The sequence below is a fragment of the Eptatretus burgeri genome, chromosome 3, assembly GCF_056783735.1.
Source record: "Eptatretus burgeri isolate ZD-2024b chromosome 3, Ebu_testis_v1, whole genome shotgun sequence".
NCBI classification, from domain to species: domain Eukaryota; kingdom Metazoa; phylum Chordata; class Myxini; order Myxiniformes; family Myxinidae; genus Eptatretus; species Eptatretus burgeri.
The window spans coordinates 95,398,417-95,419,704 of record NC_140963.1 but is presented as its reverse complement, the minus strand read 5'-3'; the positions used below and the strand labels follow the sequence as shown (position 1 = coordinate 95,419,704).

General features: G+C 43.2%; 1 protein-coding gene across 7 annotated transcripts in view; it reads left to right on the top strand.

The window, feature by feature from the left end:
* The window catches only part of LOC147030487 (neogenin-like), a 247,021-nt gene that overhangs the window by 76,157 nt on the left and 149,576 nt on the right, over positions 1–21,288 (top strand). For all 7 annotated transcript variants that reach the window (XM_085874613.1, XM_085874615.1, XM_085874612.1 and 4 more), the window contains exons 3-5: positions 15,570–15,860; positions 17,625–17,775; positions 20,319–20,452. In XM_085874613.1, the coding sequence (XP_085730739.1) occupies positions 15,570–15,860; positions 17,625–17,775; positions 20,319–20,452 (576 nt within the window). The remainder of the gene's footprint in view (positions 1–15,569; positions 15,861–17,624; positions 17,776–20,318; positions 20,453–21,288) is intronic.

Here is a 21,288-nt window from a genome sequence, read left to right as displayed (position 1 = left end):
TGTTGTGGTCTTTGTGGAATAGTCTGAGCTTGCCTTCAGTTGAAATTGCATTCCAAGGAGGAGAATGGAAGTTGTTTTAAATGAACTCCCTCATCACAGGATTCAGAATACCAAGGGTGGGAGAATGGGTAAGATAAATGAAGACCAGATGGGATGAATCTGTGCATTAGAGATTTGGTTTCTGTGGAAGAATTTCTGGGCTGAATTAATATCAGGGGTGGGACATATAGGTGACCAGTCCTGAAGTGTGATGGCTGCTTGCAATTCCTGCCAGTTTGCCTGAGTGAACTACCATACTCGCCAGTGCTGACGCTGTTCTTTGACAATGGCCAGAGAGATGTTGACCTTTAGAAGCACTTGATCAGATGAGCCAATTGAGGATGAGTAAGAGCAAGATACATTGGTGGGGAAGTTTATCATCACCAAATGCAGAAGGGAAGACTTGGGGAAAAAGAAAAAATGCACGTGGGAAAATTCATGGATTGAATCAGTCCCATAAAGACACAGAAGTCCTTCCAGAAGTGCCATAGCTCGTGAGAGAGGTACAAACACCCAGCCAATTAGCATGGTGACAATTGAAATCATCGCATATGAGGAAGAGAGAGTTGGGATGAATGATTAAAAGTTGATCTATGTCGAGAGAGAGAGAGAGAGAGAGAGAGAGAGAGAGAGAGAGAGAGAGAGAGAGAGAGAGAGAGAGAGAGAGAGAGAGAGAGAGAGAGAGAGAGAGAGAGAGAGAGAGAGAGAGAGATAGATAGATAGATAGATAGATAGATAGATAGATAGATATATATACCGGGCGTAGTGGCGTGCGCCTGTAATCCGGCTACTCGGAGGCTTGGGTTGGAGGATCGCTTGAGGACGGGGGCTCTGCACTGGGCAGGGTGCAGAGCAGCCTGGAATCATGGCGAAACCCAAATCCTGATCCCTGTGTCGTAAGAGGCGACCAGGGTTGCGTCAGGAAGGGCATCCGGCGTAAAACCTGTGCCAAATCAGTATGCGGATCATAACGGATGATCCGCTGTGGCGACCCCTAACGGGAGCAGCCGAAAGATGAACAACAACAACATATATATATATATATATATATATATATATATATATATATATATATATATATATATATATATATATATATATATATATATATATATATATACTGTAGATGCAGATGTGGATGTGAATGAAGGGGACGTCGTAGCCAGAGGTACTCGTGGTTTGGGAGGTTGAAGAACAGTACACGGAGAGTGAGAAATTGAGTTTTTTTTATGTACAGTGCAACTCCATCACCAGGACGGGGTTCAGGTCGGTCACACCGGAGGAGACAATAGCCAGGGAGACACACTAAGAAATCAGGAACATCCTATGGGAGCAAGGATTCTGTTAAACAGATGATGTCTGGGTTATCGGAAGCAACCTGGATTGAGAGATCTGTCAGGTCGGAATGAAATTCTCAGGTGTTTGACATCCACACAGTTAGGGACAGGGGAAGAGAAGCTGCTACTAGGACGTAGGGATATGAAATGGAGCAAGGAGAGGGTGCTGCTTTTGGGGAAGCCGGGTGGGTGTGGGGACCGGGTGAAGCTGGGAGTGGCAGGGGTGAATCTGGTAGGCGAAGCAGTGGTGGGGAAGCTGAGAGAAGGTAGGACGAGGTGGAAGTTGAGAGCCGGCAGGACGAGGGGGGAGCAGATTGTGTTGATGGTACTGACATGGAGTGGTTTCACATCATGAAGGGATGTGAAGGTGAATTTCTTTTCATGTGCACACTGCCTTTGCAAAGTTGACGCCTCAGGATTCCCAGACTGGATAACATGCGACAGACTTCATGGGTGGGGAGGTGGTGAGAAGATTTTTGGTTGAAGCCATGGAGGAAAATTTGGCTGTCATTGAAAGAGGAGGCTGGATAAACTGAGCATTTGGGAGTGAGGAGGTTCTGGGAAATAAACCTTGTCAAAAAAAGAAGGAAGAGATTTTGATGAAGAAGAAGAAGAAACAGTGGGTTCTTCCTAATCGAGTAAATACCAGAGAAAGGCATTTTGGAAGAAATTTTAAGCAGCAGTTCCCTGCACGCTGCTCCAGGAGAGCTTGGCATTCTTCTTCTTCTTCTTCTTCTTCTTCTTCTTCTTCTTCTTCTTCTTCTTCTTCTTAAGACAAAACCTTTTGGACTTGGCTCTTTTATATACAGGATCCGGATCTCCTTAAATACTAAGCTCCTGTACACATCCTCGCATTGAGGGTGCCTTTTTATTTGAGAGCATCTATCATGAACTTATAAATATATTCGGACATTCGCTTTTAAGTTTCGAAAAGTTCACGTTACTATTTAAAGATTATTCCATTTAATGTGTTGTAATTTCGTAAATACACTATTTTCTCGTCATGAACGAAGATCGTCCATGATGGACGTGACTGACGGCACGTGACGAAATATCGGAAGTTGTTTTTGTTGTTTTTTTCTTCTTCTTCCTATTCTTGTTATTCTTCTGGTGAAGACAAACCCTTTCGGACGCTGCTCTTGGACACATTTGTCCTTGTTTTTTTAATGTTGTGAAAAAGTTTTAAGGAAGATAAACGTTTTATTCAGCTTTAGGATAGTGGAAAGAAGGGATGGGACAATGAGTAACTGGGTGCTGAGATTGGAGTTTGGATTTTTTCCCCCATGTTGTTGTTGCTGGTTGTTGGGTGTTTTTTTTTTCACAGTATTTTTCCTGTTTTGGCTGAGTGAAGGAGATATATTTTGTTTGAATTTTCTTGAGGGAGGAGAGAAAATGGATTGAGCTGAGGGATCAGAAGCAACAATAACTGGAACAAAGAAGTGAAAATGAGGCAAAAAAATGGAGGGCGAGCACACTCGACTAATACAGATAGGCCCGACTTAATTTGGGAGATTCATTAAATGATTCAACACAGCACGATACAGTTTGGGAGAGAAAAATTGATGAAAAACACGAACATCAAAACAGGAATAAAAATGAAACAATAAAACGCAACGTAAAAGGTGGAGGGAACTTCGCACGGAGTTTATTGTCAGGTGAGGCCAGATGAGATCTATGACCTGCTTATCGGTACCAGGTAAACCTGTAAGAACATGTTTCATGGTCGGGTTGTTGGCGACGAAACCATCTCCCCCATCAGGTTTCCTGGTGAGGGAGCGTGTATGGATATGGACACCCAGCAAGATTAAAAACAAAACCTGTCAAAGGGCGGAGGAGCTCCTTGTGAGCCAACAGCCATCCATATCGAGTACCAACTGTGTCTGCGTTCATCCTCCTGCAGTTGGGTTACTTTTTTTTTTTTTTGAAGAGGTCGGTGGCAGGACTTGCACTCCGGCCACCATACAACACTTCATTCCGCAAAACCCCAAATGCAAAGAAAACTGAAAACAGCTCCCGTGTTGCTGCCCTTCGCAGGGCAGCTCACTGGATGACAGGATGAGGCAAAGCCTTTGAGACCCCCACTCTTTGATAGGAGGAAAAGTACAGGGTAAACTTACTGGATCAGATTGCGGTAGTGTGTCGCAGAGTGGTGCTGAGGTGTCATCTCCTTGGGTTAACCTGAGGCGTTCCCTTCAGGTTGCTGCCTGGAATGTCCTCTCCCTAAGAGAGGATGATCACCTGTCTCTGTTATCATCTGAGCTCCAGTGTTGAAACATCGGTATTGCAGCTCTCTTTGAGGTTCAGAGACTGGATAGTGGCGAGATCATGGCTGATGGTTACACCGACTATTGTTCTGGTGGCTCTGATGGTTACCATACCCAAGGAGTTGCTGTAGCTGTGTCCAATAAACTGACTCCAATGATAATTGAGATAACACCAGTCAATGAGCGTATTATGAGATGAAGGATTCCTCACTCCTTGTGTGTCGTTTCCCTCATCTCTGCTTATGTTCCAACTGAGGCGAGTGATCTCACTGTGAAGGACGCGTTCGACGCCATGCGCAAGTCTGTGGTTGATCAGAGCCCCAGGGGAGATACTCTTCTTGGCTCGGGAGATTTAGTGCATCGAATGGCACTGATAGGGATGGTTATGAGACATGTGTTGGTCACCATGAATCTGGAACTGTGAACCTGAATAGCACCAAGTTCCTTTACTTTGCAAGAAGTTGTGTACTAAGGGTGGCTGGTTCATGATTTCAGCACCCACAGACTCGTAGATGGACTTGGTATTCCAACGCTGGTGATGTGGCAAAGGAGATTGACGATGTGCTCGATGATGATCACTGGAGGATGATCCAGGACTGCAGGGTCTACCGCAGTGCTTCAACACTGACCACAGGCTTGTTGAAGCAACTCTGAAATTGCAGCTTAAAGCCGAGAGAATGGTACCATCCCAGCCTAGGCTGCATGTTGGTAAGCTCAAGGATGAGAGGGGACCTGATGAGTTTGTGAACATGCTCAGGGGGGATTTGGGTGGGTCTGGATGCTTTGGGGGATTCTGAAAAGTTATGGAGTGCCTTCAAGACCACCACCTTTGATGTTGTCAGTGGATGTCTTGGAACTCACCGCAGGGCAAAGAAGAATTTTGTCTCAAGGGACACTGGATACCATTGACCAGAGTCACAGGGCCAGGCTGAATGGCAGAGCTGAGCTGTTCAGGGAGTTGAGGCGTAAAACTGTACGTGCGCTGAGGGTGGACAAGCAGGCATGTATGCAATGAATCTCTGAGGGGGTAGAGCATCGCCAATGGTCAAGTGATGCTCATCCTGCTTACAGACGAATGTGTGCATTGCATTCCTCCAAGCCTGCAGTTAGAGTGGAGGGTGGTGGGCTCTTGACAGAGGAGTGGTGGTGGCCTCTGCCTGGAACACAGGCATCATCCCAACTTACTGGAAGAGGGGCGTTGTTGTCCCTCTCTGGAAAGGGAAGCATGATTGCCAGGACTGTAACAACTACCGAGGGGTGAGGCTGCTCTCATTGCAGGGCAAGATCTTTGCTCAGATAATTTGTGATGGGATTAGCCACCATCTGCTGGAGTACCAGCACCCAGAGTAGTCAGGCTTTACACCAAAGAGGTCAACGAATGACTGTATCCTTGCTCTTCTGGACCTCACTGAATGCAGACGAGAGTTTCGGCAGGGGCTGCTTGCAGCCGATGTTTATCTCTTCAAAGTGTTTGATCCAGTGAATCGGTATGTCGTCTGGAGGATTCTTGGTCTTCGTGGGGTGCCACCAAACTTGATCAATCTGATGTGTGAACTATACTCCGGTACTCAGCAAGATTTTCTCTGCAACGAGCCTCGTAAGTGGAGGAGTCCAACAGGCAGACCACATGCCTCGTGGTTTCAGCAGGTTGTTTGGCATCTCAAAGAGATGGGGATGGGCTAGACATCTGCCTGAGGGATGGCCAGATGGAGGCCCCTGGAGTACAGGCAGAAAGTGGGCACAGCGATGCATTGCTCCAGCGCATGCTCCCATATCTGATCTGAAATTAGCTTAGAATAACTGGTTGGAAAGAACGCCGATAAGTCTTCAATGTTGCCCACTCCCCAAACTTGAACTATGTCTGTGAATCTGTGGAATCATTCAAAATCTTCTTACCATCTCCTCAGGCAAGCCACAAAACATCATCTTACAAATCTCAAGGATGAATTCTCCAACTCATCTCCTTCTTCCAAGTCATGGTTCCAAGTCTGTCTCTGGTGTATGCTCCCCCTCCATCGCATCCCTCACCTCAAATGGCAATACTGCAGAGTCTGCCTGAGATAATCAGAATGTCTAAACTCTGCCTTTGCCTCAAAATCTCATCTGCTCAAAGCATCTTTTTCTATCACCAAGTTACCCCAATGTACCCATTGTTTACTGGCCTCTTGTCCTCACCTGAGAAGGTAGAGAACATTCTGCCAACCTTGACTCTACTTCGGCAATGGGTCCAGGTGGTACCAGTGTCCATGTTTTTAGATCCTGCTCTGTCATTCTTGGTTCCCATTCTGCTGTTGAATTAATACCAGGTGGGGTTGACTCTGCCTGTCATCCTTCTGAGGTCGGCAAAATAAGTACCAGCTTGTACTAGTATCCGGTGTACTAGTACTAGTATCCGGTGTCGGAGTGGCGACCCATCCAGGATTGCGTCCAATAGCCAAGGAGACTGCTTTGGCAGCACCAACGCTCTGCACAGAGTATGGTCCCAATGGATGGATGAATTCTTGCTTCCTCTCTATCGGCCATATTCAGTCTGTCATTATGCTTTGGCTACTTCCTGGCAACAAACATCACTCCTATTCACAAAAATGATGCAAAACCCTACCCGACCAACTTCAAGTAGGTGAGTTTGCTTCCAATTATAAGGAAAGTCATTGAATCAATAATGGCTTACAATGTGTGGTCTTTCCTTTTTTTTAAACAACCTGTTCTCTGAACATCAGTATGGTTTTCATCCCAATCACCCAGTAACTCAACATGATTCTGCTCCTCTCAGCAATGGCTGGATTCCCTCGATCTCAAACAAGAGGTTATGGCCATATATCTGACATTCAACAAAGTCTGTTGTACTGCTTTGCCTGCCAAGCTCTCTGCCTATGACATTTAGAATGCCGCCTTCATTCCTGGATTCCTGATTTCCTCCACGTAATTGTGACGTCATTGTGTTGCCATCGATGAAAACTACTCCTCCTCTCTCCCAGTGGAGGCTGGAGTTCCCCAAGGCAGAGTTTTGGGCTTATTCTTGTTTTTCATCTTTATAAATGACCTCTCTAATGCTCTGGAAAACCCTTTCTACAGGGTCTGTTGCTCTCATCACAAGTAAGTAAGTGTTTTCTGCTGCATATTCTCCAATATTGCTCCCTCTGCTCTCTCACTCCTCTGACCCTCCAAAACTACTCAAGGATGCCTGAGTTCTTCCAGTTACCCCTTCCTGATTGAACTTCCTTAATCTGCACACATCAACTCTTTTATTTCTCACTTCTCCCATCAATGGACCCACTTTTCAGAGGCTGTTCTGGCTTCAATCAAGGAGTGCACTGCCATCTCTTGTTATCCCCAATTCTGTTGCATGATCTTTATTACCCCCAGTAACCTTTCCTAACCAAACCATCTTGTTTGCTAGATTCAGTGTTTCCCTCCCCTCCTCCTTCCCATCCTCTCTTCCCTCTTAGCCTATCCGTTCATTCCCTTCATGTTTGTCCCAGTGTCAAATCTACCTTCCTCTTTCATGAGCCTCGCTCCTGTAAATATTTAAAAAAAAAAAACACATTAAACTGAAAAAGGTTGAGACGTGTGGATTATTGAATTTCATTTTAATGTTTAATTCCATCCTTGAGGATTATAGCAGCAAAAGGATGGCAGTTGGAGCAGCGTTCACTTCAAGCATGCAAATTCCCAATAATATATCTTTGCTATGTCTCACGGAAATGTCAGCCGGACTGGAGCATGTGTGGGTGATGAGAGGAATTCATAAACTGAGCCGTCTCATATTGTTTTGGAGGTTTCACATCGAGTTGTGAAATGAATTCCCTCTACACAGCTGCAAACCTGAGCTGCCAAGTGTTCGGCTGTGGGCAGCATTGTGCCCGTCAGCCTGACATTGCACTGGTGCGGAACGCCTCGCCGCTTGTTACCCCGTGCCATGGCTTTGCACTGACGCATCATCTCATTAGGCCGATTTCAAGGCGGCCTGCCGTGCAAGGCACGTCTATTAGAGAAACCAGAATGAGCAACGTCCTTGCAATGAAACTGCCGTGTAACTTTGCTTTTGCCATCCCCGTGGAATGCTCACACGCTGCCCTACATGATACCAGCTTGCACAAATGGTTATCGCTGCACGTTTGCCAAATTTATTTTTTTCCCATTTGCTCTCCTTTTTTTCTCGTGGTTCAGTTCTGAGCAGTTGGTTTACACCTGCCGTTGTTTATCTGCTTTGCCCAGTACTTCTCTTCCACTCCTTCTGTACATTGCCTTCATTAATTTCACATCTGGTGGTACAGATGCTTCCAATATGTAAACGTGCCTTGCAGTAGCTAACCCTCCATGGGAGTTGTTACCAGTTTTTTTTGGTTGAAGGAACATTTGCTGACTGTATAATACTGAACTCAGCTGTTATAACAACAGGTATATATACTGCCCTCTTGGCAACAAAGGATGGAGTGAAGGAAGAAAATTTGAGAGTAAAGCTCAAACCTGCAATTGTGCGGATGTCATAAGTATGACATTGCATCCCATAGCACTCTCAGGTTGTTTTGTTGTTCATTAGTTGTTTTAGGTTGAGGATGTGTGAAACATGTCCAGCCATTGATGACACCATGGGGAAAGTTTGATGCAGTGAGGTTTATAGGATAGTGAATTTCTGATGAGGAGGTAAGGTTTGTGTTGTTATTGTTTCTTCCCCGACGTGCCTACAGTGTTTAAGCATCAAGGTACATAATCTGATATGCAAGATAATGAAAATAGGAAACATCATTGTATTTGCACTTGAATTACAAGTGTAGAAGTAGACGGGAGACAAATACTTGTATTTTAAGAGATTTGAACCTAGTTTGCCAGCACAATGAGCCATGGGTTCAAATCCATCCATCCAGCCATCCATCCATCTATTGGGACCATATTCTGTGCAGAGCGTTGGTGCTGCCTAAGCAGTCTCCTTGGCCATTGGGCACAATCCTGGACGGGTCGCCACTCCGACACAGGATACCAGCATGCTGGCACTCATTTTGCCAACCTCGGAAGGATGACAGGCAGAGTCAACCCCACCTGGTATTAATTCAACAGCCGAGGGGGATTTGAACTCAGGATCCCAGGATCCCAAGCCCACCACCCTAACCATTAAGCATGGGTTCAAATGGGGATGCCAAATAGCTCAACAGGCTTTGTTATTTTTGTTTTTTCCATTTATTTTCGTTTTTTTTCATTATTTCTGAAGCTATTTTTAATTATTGGATTCATGCACTAGATATAAATCTCAAAACCTCATGATCGTGTTACATTTACTTCACCATCAAACTTCAAACTACTGACGCTACTTCATTCCCTAATTTATATGAGAATGAGACAACTGCACAGCACCTCAATTTACTTGCACCTACATTGTCTTGCAAATTATTTTTTACCAGCTCTTTGATGCTCTCTATGCCTTTCCATAATGTATAGCTCCTTGTCTTTCTTTAACACTCTCCACCCTCCCTCTCTGCCGCTCTCCATTGCCTCCTTCTCACCCCCCGCATCAACGCCCCCACTAATATACCCTCCACCCTTCCCATATGCTCTCTGCTACCTCCCTGCTGCTTGGCACCCCTTCTGTGGCTTCCACCCCCTCCATTGTTTTCTGCCCCCCACTGATACTTCCCACCCTCTCTCTCTCTCTGCTGCTTTCCATCATTGTTTTTTGCCCTCAACCTGCCCAATTTATATTTTTTATTTGCTCATACATGCAGTTTGTCAAACCTTTGTGCTTTCACCTCTCGCAAGCAGATGAGTGGTATGCCTCCAGTTTGCCTGTATGTATTGGCCTCACATTAATGCATTTTATTATGTCGTCCCAATTCATATGCACGCGGATAAAAATGCATCCAATTTGTCTGCCTTAAACTGTATATTAGATTTTAAGAGTAATGTCTGCCACGCAGTATAATGAACCATCCGTATTGTTTAGAATTACATTCAGATCTCACATGCTTCCGTTCCTCACTCCCCCTCACTCTTTGTAAGCCTGCCTTCTTAACCAAGCACGGCGGGGTGCGGCGAGAATGTGTGCACTGGCTCTCGATGAGCCCCTCGTCTCCCAGCACCCACCACCCCATACATGGCACGTCTATTCATCATGCACTCTCTCGCCGGTTTGCCCAACCGCCCTTCCTCTGTGTATCGCCTCGCTTCGCCTGCTGGGAAATTAATCTCACAAAGACTGTGACATGCACATGTGCCATCACAGATGTTTTGCCCAATCATGGACAAGAAATGGCTGCATCAATAAATAAATAAAATTCTTGGAAGTGAACTGAAGATACACTTGTAACTTAATGGCCCATTTGTCGATGATGATGTGAAGGAAAAAAAAATTGACAATTTCCAGATCGGGCAATTCTTAGTTTTTGAACTTTAATTATTATCTTCCCCATAGTTTACTTGTCGGATAATATACTCATATCACCATAGTGACGGCCTTAAGGTCTGCTCTTTCAACAAATAAGTGTCCCAGTGATGAGACGAGTGCATGCCGGACGTGCAGTCAAGCATGGTTGAAGAGGCATTTACACAGATCTTTCACCCTGCGCTGATTCTTTGTGTGCATAACTGTGTAACTGGTGATGTACCCGCCCTGAAACCTCCTGGATGTATCGTGTACCCTCACCCGTCTCACCTCCTGCCCTGCGTAATCCGAGATGTCTCTCTTCATTCCCCACTGTCCCACCATGAAATGAATTCCATGCATTACCCACACCACCCCTTGTGAAATATGACCTCTCCCCTGTGCCCCTCTCTCTTTACACGACCCATGCGTTCCATCTCCGCAGTGCCTGAACCCTCGCTCATGCTCCCGGCATCCTGGCTGCTCCCGATGCAACGTTATAGTCTCACAGCAGGGGCACGGAGCCACATAACCTGGGTTCATTTTCTGCCTTGACTTGGCCAAGCACTACCCATTACTACAGTGTCGAGAGTGCTTGCAGGGCAGCACAAACCACTCTTTCTTAAAATGTTATAACATCCTTTTTCTATTTTGCAGAATTTGCTTTGTAAAGACAGGATTGATTGCCAACTATATTTTCCTGTTAAGAAATGACTAGTAAAGCTTGATTGTTGCAAAGCATGCCAGGCGACCAGTCAAAATTGGTGGAATATTTGGAACTGACTGGTCATGATTTCGTTTTCCTTGGCGCCATTAAATACCAGTCCTCCAGCAAAATGGTCATTTGTAAAACTACAAGAAATCACAATGTCATTAGTCAATGTCAGCATTGTCTTGGGAGCTGCAAATTGTGCATCTGTCGAGAAATTATTGCTCTTATCTACTACCTTTACCATTATTATTACTACTAATCAGCTGGCAGGATAGCTTAGAGGTACACACACACACACACACACACACACACACACACACACACACACACACACACACACACACACACACACACACACACACACACCTTTGAGCTGTCTCACCTTGGTTTGAATCTTCACCCAGTTATAAACTGTCGTCCTGTCATTTTGCATGCAGGGTTACGTATCAATGTATGCGCTGTCCCTCGGATGTTCGTTAAGGACTTGTCTGCCAACAATGGTCGTTGGTTGATGTTGAAGAACCCACGGTGTCCTTTGCGAAGAGTTAAGCGAGTCATCGTTAGCAGCCTCAACAAATTACAAATTATTGCCAGACTGCAAGAGCAAGTGGTCTGGCCTTCTTGGACTACTCCTTAACACTAGGATATCCCACTTGCTATCTCAGAGAGAGTGTGGTTACTGTCTGGTTCAGCTCAGCTCCTCCACTATAAACAAATTAGCATTCCCATTGAACAGCCATTTTCGGCTATGAAGGGCAACCATGATGCCCATTAAGTCTCCTGAAACAAATACTCATGCTCAATGCGAGCAAAATTAATCTGAATGCTGAATGCAAAGATAGGTGGTACCTTGCGGCGCACCTAACTGTGAGTATAATTAATACTTGTGTATGTCAGAAGTTTTTTTTTTCTTTCATGAGCAACTTTTGAACTTCAATAGCAAGTGTCTGAACTCTCATTTCCCTCCTTGCAGGAGTAGAATATATATCCATAGCCATTCGAGCCAGACTGGATTAATGATTTCACTTATGTTGTAAAAACCCTGCTGGGGTTGTGGTTTTCAGGCCTCTGTTTTCAAGCCTCTGAAACTGCTGGATACAATATACGTTCTTTCCGGTAGAAAATTCACATCATGGTACTTTCTATTTGACATTCGATTCACAGGTTTAGGACCATGATATCGTGCAGGATGATACAGAGATAGTGCAGTAAACCTTGAGCTGTCTTTTCTGGGTTCAATTCTCAGCCTGACTACAAACATTCAGATTGGTACGTCACAGGCATGGTGTTGCATCACAAAGTGCATCATCTTTTGGATGGATATTAAGTTGGGGGAACTATGGCCATCATCTATGAGCTATGACTATCTTATGGCATTAGCTGATGAATATCAAAATAACCCAGTATGCTTCAACGAAGAGTATTTGGTTATAGCAAGCACCTTGGCCAAGTTTCAAATCCCTGCCCTGTTTATCTCTGGGAAGGCAGTGACAAACTACCCAATGTAATCCTCACCTTGACCGAACACTCGTCTTTATGAAACAATAGTCAGTCTGCGTTAGTGGAAACGTAAGTACAACGGATTTTCTCAACCAGAGAAATGAAGAGCTTCCTTACTTTGAAGTCGGACTCACACCAAAAATGTCACTTTACCTTTCTTCTCACACCAGTTAGCAAATCTTTCTTAGCACTTGTTTGGGAAAATTTTCAAGCCATGCCATGAGAATGATTCCATTAGTACTGAGGCCCTACATACAGTATGGTACTTGATAATGAAGCAAATGAGGACAATGACCTGCTGGTTTTCTTTGTTATCCATTTGCTGGCAAAAGAATATTTTAGCCTTGTATTTATATCAATAGAAAGATTAAGCAATCCATTTCTTTTTTTCAACTGTTGTAAATCCCAAAGGTATCAAGCAAAGGTGCATGGCACGTGTTTTGCCATTCTTGATGTTATACCTTCATGGACTTCTGTGTGTCTGTCCGGACCGTAACGTTTTTACTATTTGAGCTTTTGTCATCAAATTTTCAACAAAGCTTTAGTATTAGAATGTGGAGAAGGCAAATTCTTAATTTTGTCAAAATAATTTTCATTATTATTAATATTGTTATTATCGTTATTATTATTATTCGACCCTTTTTGGCTTTTTTTTCTCTATTTTTTTTTCTCAGCAACCACTTGGTCGATTGACATTTTTCATGGAAGGAGTGACCCCCCATGGAGAATATTTTAATGATAAATGGGGTGTCATTGGTCATGTGGTATGGCAGCCATTTTGAATTAAATACAAAATATTAAAACGTTATATCTCTGAAACTGCTGATTGTAAAAATTTTAAACTTTGCACATCTCATTCTACTCCCATTAGGAAATAAATGACTGTAATAATGATGTCATCGGTGAAGTGGTAGACCAGCCATAAATGTTTAAATCAAAATCCTTGTTTACCATTGAGATTCAGTGTGTATGTCCAAGCCATAACATATTTCCAATTGAGCTTTTGTCATCAAATCTTCAACAAACCTTTATTATGAGATTGTGGAGAACAGAAATGAATATCGTACAATTTTTTTAAACTGTCGTTTCCTCAAGTTTAGTTTGAGTACAAAGTGGACGTGAACGGGCTTTGGATTTTGAGATACTTTCTAGTTCTATTTAGTAATCATGTTTTGATAATCCGACTGTAGTATAATGTAGAATAAACTATTTTTTTCATCAGATTGCACAGGTCTGCATTTAGATGAAACCTGATATAACAACCAAACTGTACATGGGCATGGATGACTGCACTCAGGGGGAAAAAAATTGGTTACTCTGTCTGTCCACAAACGTCTGTTTATGATCGAGGAACAACTTGATTTCAATTAAATGTTATGTTTTGAACACAAATCGGATCATGAATCAGAAAACGAACCTGTAGTTTAGCGGTACTTTGTGTCTGAATTTCTGCCAATTACACATGCATAGAGAGTGAGATAATAGTTTTTGGTCTGTCTGTCTGGCAGTCAAACAAAATTGAAAATCATTCTAACCAGAAAACTTACTGTTTTTAACGATGTTATAGAGGACACAAACAACTGGCATGAATAACTAATGCAACGTGTTAAATAGGGATGTTGTAGAGGACACAAACAGCAGGCACGAATCACTAATGCAATGTGTTAATAAATAGGAATGTTATTGAGGACACAAACAGCAGGCACGAATCACTAAGGCAATGTGTTAAATAGGGATGTTATAGAGGACACAAACAGCAGGCACGAATCACAAATGCAATGTGTTAATAAATAGGAATGTTATTGAGGACACAAACAGCAGGCATGAATAACTAATGCAATGTGTTAAATAGGGATGTTATAGAGGATACAAACAGCAGGCACGAATCACTAATGCAACGTGTTAAATAGGGATGTTATAGAGGACACAAACAGCAGGCACGAATCACGAATGCAATGTGTTAATAAATAGGAATGTTATTGAGGACACAAACAGCAGGCATGAATAACTAATGCAATGTGTTAAATAGGGATGTTATGGAGGACACAAACAGCAGGCACGAATCACGAATGCAATGTGTTTATAAATAGGAATGTTATTGAGGACACAAACAGCAGGCATGAATAACTAATGCAATGTGTTAAATAGGGATGTTATAGAGGACACAAACAGCAGTCATGAATCACTAATGCAACGTGTTAATAAATCGGGATGTTAGAGGGGACACAAACAACAGGCACAAATCACGAATGCAATGTTTTAAATAGGGATGTTATAGAGGACACAAACAGCAGGCATGAATCACTAATGCAACGTGTTAAATAGGGATGTTATAGAGGACACAAACAACAGGCACAAATCACGAATGAAACGTGTTAAATAGGGTGGTATTAAAGACACTGCATCAATGGTGGTAAATTTCTGAAATCTTGATTATTTATTTCTTTATTTACTCCATCTTTTACATTTTTTTTATTTTATTTAAATTTAATTACACACTTGAACACTGTAGAACACAAATTGCCTTGTTAGTACTTTCAGAAACCTTTCCGTTAGCAGAGCTTGGACAAAATATTGCAGCATTTTTCATTATCTTGGCCAATCAAATTCGCCACTCACAGGCCCTGCCCCTGTCCTTTTTTTATCTGTACTGCGTGGGGTAAGGTGTTCTATGAATTATCTAGTTTTCTTTTTTGTGTTCTAGCTCTTCCCTGAGTATCGACTTTAAATACAAAATAAAAATACTCGGATTATATGGTTTGTGTCAGATTAATATGAAGGTTTATCTCCTGTTGAAACAGGAAATTTATTATTCAACACCATAAACTATAAGATTGTCTTTTACTGGAAATTAATGCAAGTATATTAATGAAAGTTATGGTTCATTCAGTGAAACGTAATGAAAAAAGATTGGATCAAGTACTGGAAATTACCTCGCTCGAAATGTAACGTTGTGCCGATTACCTGATCGGCTTCAGCTGACAATGGCCTCAGTTGGTTTGGCCGCTCTTATATGCTGTGCAGGTGAATGCTCAACAATAAGTGAGGCCTTCACTTCAATTTATGACATGCGTGGAACCGGACACTTGGGGATGTTCTCCGTCGTCTGTCATGTAAGCAGAAAAGGTCACATGACACTCAATAGCACATCATGTGCCATTCGCTGCAAACGATCATCACGTGACACCCATGCACAGCATATAAAAGGAGCGGCCAATCCAACTTAAGCCGATTTGTTATTCGATGCAACGTTGCATTTCGGGTGAGTTTATTTCCAAGACGTGATCCAATCTCTTATTGAATGCAAATATATTCCCAGTGCATTCTGCAAGGTTAAAATGATTCTTTCTGCTTTTCTTTAGGCCAAGTGCGACTGAAAACAGAACCCAAATCAATGAGCGTGTTTGAAGGTGATGCTACGGTATTGTCTTGCGTTGCTGAAGCAGAACCCAAACCTGAAGTTCTTTGGGAAAAGGACGGTATTCCACTTGACCTGGCAGAGCTCAACAACTCAAACCGCTTGGTCATACTGCCAAGTGGATCGCTGCTGATCAACAGCGTGAAGTCATCCGACGGCGGTAACTATCGCTGTTTGGCTGAAGGGCTGGGTGGCAATCGATCGAGTGACCAAGCTGAGTTGAGCGTCAAGGCAGGTATGTGCCTGTTGCCTGGTCCAACCGTGCCGGTTTTGTGAGATTTCCTGAAAGCAAGGGATTTTATAATGCCTTATTGTCAATCCTTTTCTCCAAGAACGTTCGCAAATGAAATGGGCATGGCAGAGACAATGAGAATATCTGCGTTAGAGATGTATGGTCCTTGGTAAATGAATAATGAATGAAATTGTTTTGCCTGCATCTCAGTTGTATTTACGTGTTTTATTATGTGGTTTGCAATATCGTGCTGAAAACGGTGCAAACTAAATATTGTTTGATTTATTCTTGGAAGCATTCAACTCAGCTCTGAGAATTCCCCTTTATTGGATTTTTACTGTTCCTGTGTCTCCAGGCAGGAGAGTAATAATATATTTTTCACAAGATTTCTCTCACCTTTACAAGAAGGCTTTGAGGGCAAAATGTTAAGGCATTTGGGTTGAAATTTGAAACTTAAATCATCAAAATGCATCGGTCTGCATGAAAAGGCATACTCGGCACTTTTTGTGTTTTTTTTTTTTTGTAATTACTGCTCTCCTTATATTTCTACCGTTTGATACACGTTTTCATGCAGGGTGTGTATTCAGTTCAGGGAAAACCCACAGTGTTTCTTTGGAGATTAGTGTGATCACTGCAGTTTTAAAACATGTTCGTGCTACAAGGATATGCAAGGAACTTCGGCACAGAAGAACGCCATTTGGCCCACCATGCCTGCGCTTATTCAACACTACATTCATTCAATTTATCACTATTTTTCATGGGTGGCTGAGAAGTGGGTGAAGATGGTTTTAAGATGAAGGATGAACAAACAATGGCAACACATTCACTTTTTGTGTGACCCTCATACAATTAATATGGTTATACTTGTATACAATCACTCAACCATACCTAAGTTAACAGTCCTGCCAATATCCATCTATCCCTCTACCTCCAATGCTTCTTTGGGTGCCGAAATAATGCAGTGGCTTACGATTCAAAACTTGATGTGTACCATAGTGTTGACTATGCCTGGTGTTGGCTTAATAGTTTGGGTAGTGGGCTTGGGATCCTAGGATCCTGAGTTCAAATAACACTTTCTCTGTTGAATTAATACCAGGTGGGGTTGACTCTTCCTGTCATCCTTCTGAGGTTGGCAAAATGAGTGCTAGCATGCTGGTATCCTGTGTCGGAGTGGCGACCTGTCCAGAATTGTGCCCAATAGCCAAGGAGAGACCGGTTAGGCAGCACCAACGCTCTGCATAGAGTGTGGTCCCAATGGATGGATGGGTGGATAGTGTTGACTGGACACAGACACCAAAGGGAAATCCTTTTTGCAGGAAATGACAAGGTCCTGGTATTCACGGGTTGAATGTCATATTGAATCATAAAATACAATTTGCTTGTGAATTACAGCTGCCCACACACTGATGTAACACCGTCTAATAAATTGGAATGTCCTGGCGATGTTTATAATTCTGTGTTGAACTTGCTGTTACATGCTTCAACTCCCCATCTTGCTTTGAGCTGCATGAAATCTGTCCGAACTGCTGTAGCTGTATCTAGTCACACCAGAGGCTCTAACCTAGTCCTTGAAGCTGCAATCCCGACACGCCTTCAAATTCTCAAAGAAATTTGATTTTAAAAAGGCAGCATCACAGGCTGACCTTCAACGGAGAATATATTGAATCTTCGAAGGAATATGTGGTTGTGGCCCAATATTTGCGGTCACTAGTCCAGCCCCAAAATATCCATCTTACTTGTAACACTACTTTTTATTTGTGCTTTCAGAGCCTGGTCCTGACCGTGCACCTGGTTTCCTGCTTGAACCAGAGGACATCACTGTTTCCAAGGGTGGGGAGGCACATTTTGAATGTGTTGCAAGCGCACACCCAAGACCAAAAGTTAACTGGACTCATAATGGGCATGACATAAATCCGAGGTGTGTTCCACATGATCTTGGTTGGCTTGGTGTCCTTATTTATTAGATATCGCAATTTCTTTGATGGTACCATCCACCTAATGCAATGATAATTAAATAATTTGGGAGATAATAGTAACAAGAAGAGGAAGAATAAGAAAAAGATGGAGAGAAATTGCAATAAAAATGTTAAAAACTCCTTACAAACCAGCACAAAATATGACTACGACAGCCCTGTAATTGAAAATAAAAATTTGTATAACAAGGGCCATTTGGTAATAGAAAAGTATACCAAAGGGGATGACCTCATATAACACTGAACAACAAATTTCAAAAAATTTTTTTTACTGGAGATGTGTAAAGTGATTAAGACTAATTTGGGTACGCTGATTTCAAAAATCATAACCGTTTTGCTGTATCACGTCAGGATTTTCAGGAACAGAAATATTCCCATTGCCTAGAAGTCAGGATTTCAATGAAATTTACATATGTCTTTAACATGTCTATTTCGTACAATTGTTGTTAACTTGTGTTATATTTCTTTCTTTCAGATAAAGATAAGTAGGCGTTCCTGTACCAATCATCCTGACAACTTCTGTTATGTCTGTGGTCGGTATACCAAAAAAGATCAACAGCGAAGTATATCTACAGCAGTGAAAATGAAGGCCGCCTACTTTCACTACTTCGGGTGTAAGGTGGGGGATCAAGAACAGAGCTGGGCACCACACATCTGCTGCACAAGCTGTCACACAACCTTGACTCAGTGGTTGGTGGGCAAGCGCGCGAGCATGCCATTTGCGGTGCCCATGATATGGCGTGAGCCGCAGAATCATCATGATGATTGTTATTTCTGCTGCACAAGCATCGCCGGCTTCAACAAGAAGAATAAAGGTCACATCAAGTACGCTGACTGCGTCTCTGCTCGTAAACCTGTGCCTCATGATGACGAGAACCCCGTTCCAACACCTCCAGCTGATCAGAACATAGCTGTAAGCAGTGGTGAAGAGGATGGTGATGATGAACCTTTTGAACCCGACACTCAAGAATCACACCTTCTGAACCAGGGAGACTTAAATGATCTTGTAAGAGATCTCTCGCTGTCAAAGGCGAAGGCAGAGCTGCTTGGATCAAGGCTGCAGCAGTGGAATCTACTTGAACCTAACACCAAGATATCCTTGTTCAGAGCACGTCACAGAGACATGGCTGAGTTCTTTGAGATGGAAGACACGATGACATTCTGCAGTGACATCAACGGTCTGTTGAAAGAACTTGGGTGTGATCACGATCCTGCAGACTGGCGCCTCTTCATCGACTCGGGGAAGAACAGCTTGAAGGCTGTTTTGCTCCACAATGGCAACGAGAAACCATCAGTCCCACTGGCTCACGCGTTCGGCATGACAGAGACCTATGAGACTATGCGGCAGCTGCTTGATTCCATCAAGTACAATGACTTCAACTGGCACATCTGCGGAGACTTGAAAGTGGTGGCGCTGTTGTTCGGGCTGCAGTCAGGCTACACGAAATACATGTGCTTCCTTTGTCTCTGGGACAGCAGAGACGACAAGAATCACTGGACGAAGAGAAAGATTGGGAAGAGCGAAAAGAGCATGTACCTGGTCGACACAACGTGAAGCATGTCGCCCTTTGTCGACCCAGCCAAGGTTTTCCTTCCACCACTCCACATAAAGCTCGGCTTGATGAAAAGTTTTGTACGGGCAATAGATCTGAATGGGCGTGGGTTTTTATACCTCAAGGAAAAGTTTGGCAACACCTTGTCGGAGGCCAAGATCAAGGCTGGTGTCTTTGTTGGACCGCAAATCCGACAGATTATGAAGGACGAAACTTTTCCGACAACTCTAAACCCCAAAGAGCTGGCAGCGTGGAGGAGCTTCAAAGCTGTGACGGACAACTTCTTGGGGAACGAGCGCGCGGACAACTATGAAGAAATAGTGCAGCAGCTGCTGGAGTCCTTCAGGAAACTTGGCTCCAGGATGTCCCTGAAAATCCATTTCCTACACCAGCACTTGAACTTCTTCCCTGACAACTTGGGAGCAGTCTCGGACGAGCACGGCGAGCGATTCCACCAAGAGATTTCACTCATGGAGACGCGTTACCAAGGGCGGCACAACCCGAACATGATGGGCGATTTCTGCTGGTTCCTGCATCTTGAAACTGACACAGAGCAGCACAAACGCAAAGCCAAATGCCTAAAGCATTTTTAATTACATTCTAGTGGAGTTTTTCTGTAATTTCTATAATTTTGAAGCATTCATGATGAAATAAATGAATAAATGAATTTTTGTAAATTTCATTGAAATCCTGACTTCTAGGCAATGGGAATATTTCTGTTACTGAAAATCCTGACGTGATACAGCAAAACGGTTATGATTTTTGAAATCAGCGTACCCAAATTAGTCTAAATCACTTTACACATCTCCAGTAAAAAATTTTTGTTGTTCAGTGTAATTAAAGGAAGGCTCTTCTTTGATTACCAAAAATTGAATTTGGTGTAAAAAAAACAAACCAGAAACCGTATGCGGAGTGATGTGTGCGGGGTGTTGCAGCAAGCGGATGAATTTCATCGGTGGAGGTGCTCTGCTGATCACAGGGGTAGAAGAGAATGATGCGGGGTTGTATACTTGTACGATGGATGAGGGTGATGACAGCCTGCGGAGGGAGGCTACACTGACCGTCCTTGGTACGTACAGTTTACGAGCAGCATGGATGCCATGTATGTTTGTTTTGGTGTTCATGAGAACTTGAAGATACCAAATGTGCTGTTTTCGTTTCAGGGACGATTCTGCACGGATTTGACTGGAACATTACTTCTGTAGTATGTGACGTTAACAAATGGGTCAGTTATGCTCCATTTGCACAATTATATGCCCATGTGTGAAATTTCCTGCCACAAAGGCCTCTGGACTAAGTCGCCTCAAAACCTCAGTCATGTTTGGGGCATCCTCATTCCACATGTAAAGACCGTGATGTTTATCTTGCCTCATGTTCATGGCCACAGAGTTTTCCTGGTGATTGTAATTAAACAAAAAAATCAAATACAGTACGTCTTTCACAATGAAAGTGTTATGCAAGAAGATTAAAAAAAATTAATTTAACGGAGTCTTACAAAGGAATACAACATTTTTTTCTTCATGAAAGATTCCACAGAATGTATGCACGTTTGCTTGTTTGTTTGTCAGTGGCACTGTATCAATCAATTTCACGATAATGGTTGTGGTTGGAACAAAAGGCCCCTGTGTAATTGTCATGCATTCCATGCGCCACTGCCGAGTGCTTTGATCAGTCGCAGTTGTGTGATTGAGAAAAATTGTGGGCCCTTGAGAAAGCTTTCCGTCAGTTTGTGAGGCAGTATATTCTGAAATGCTGGGGGTAAAACAGTGGTTGGAGAAAGGGGTGGGGGTGGATGTGGGGAGTAGGAGCTGGTGAAGGGGATGAGGCAAAGTGGATACTTGGGGCGGAAGAGTTGACGATGGAGTGTTCGCTGATAGCACAGGCTTTCGGGAGATTAAATCCTTG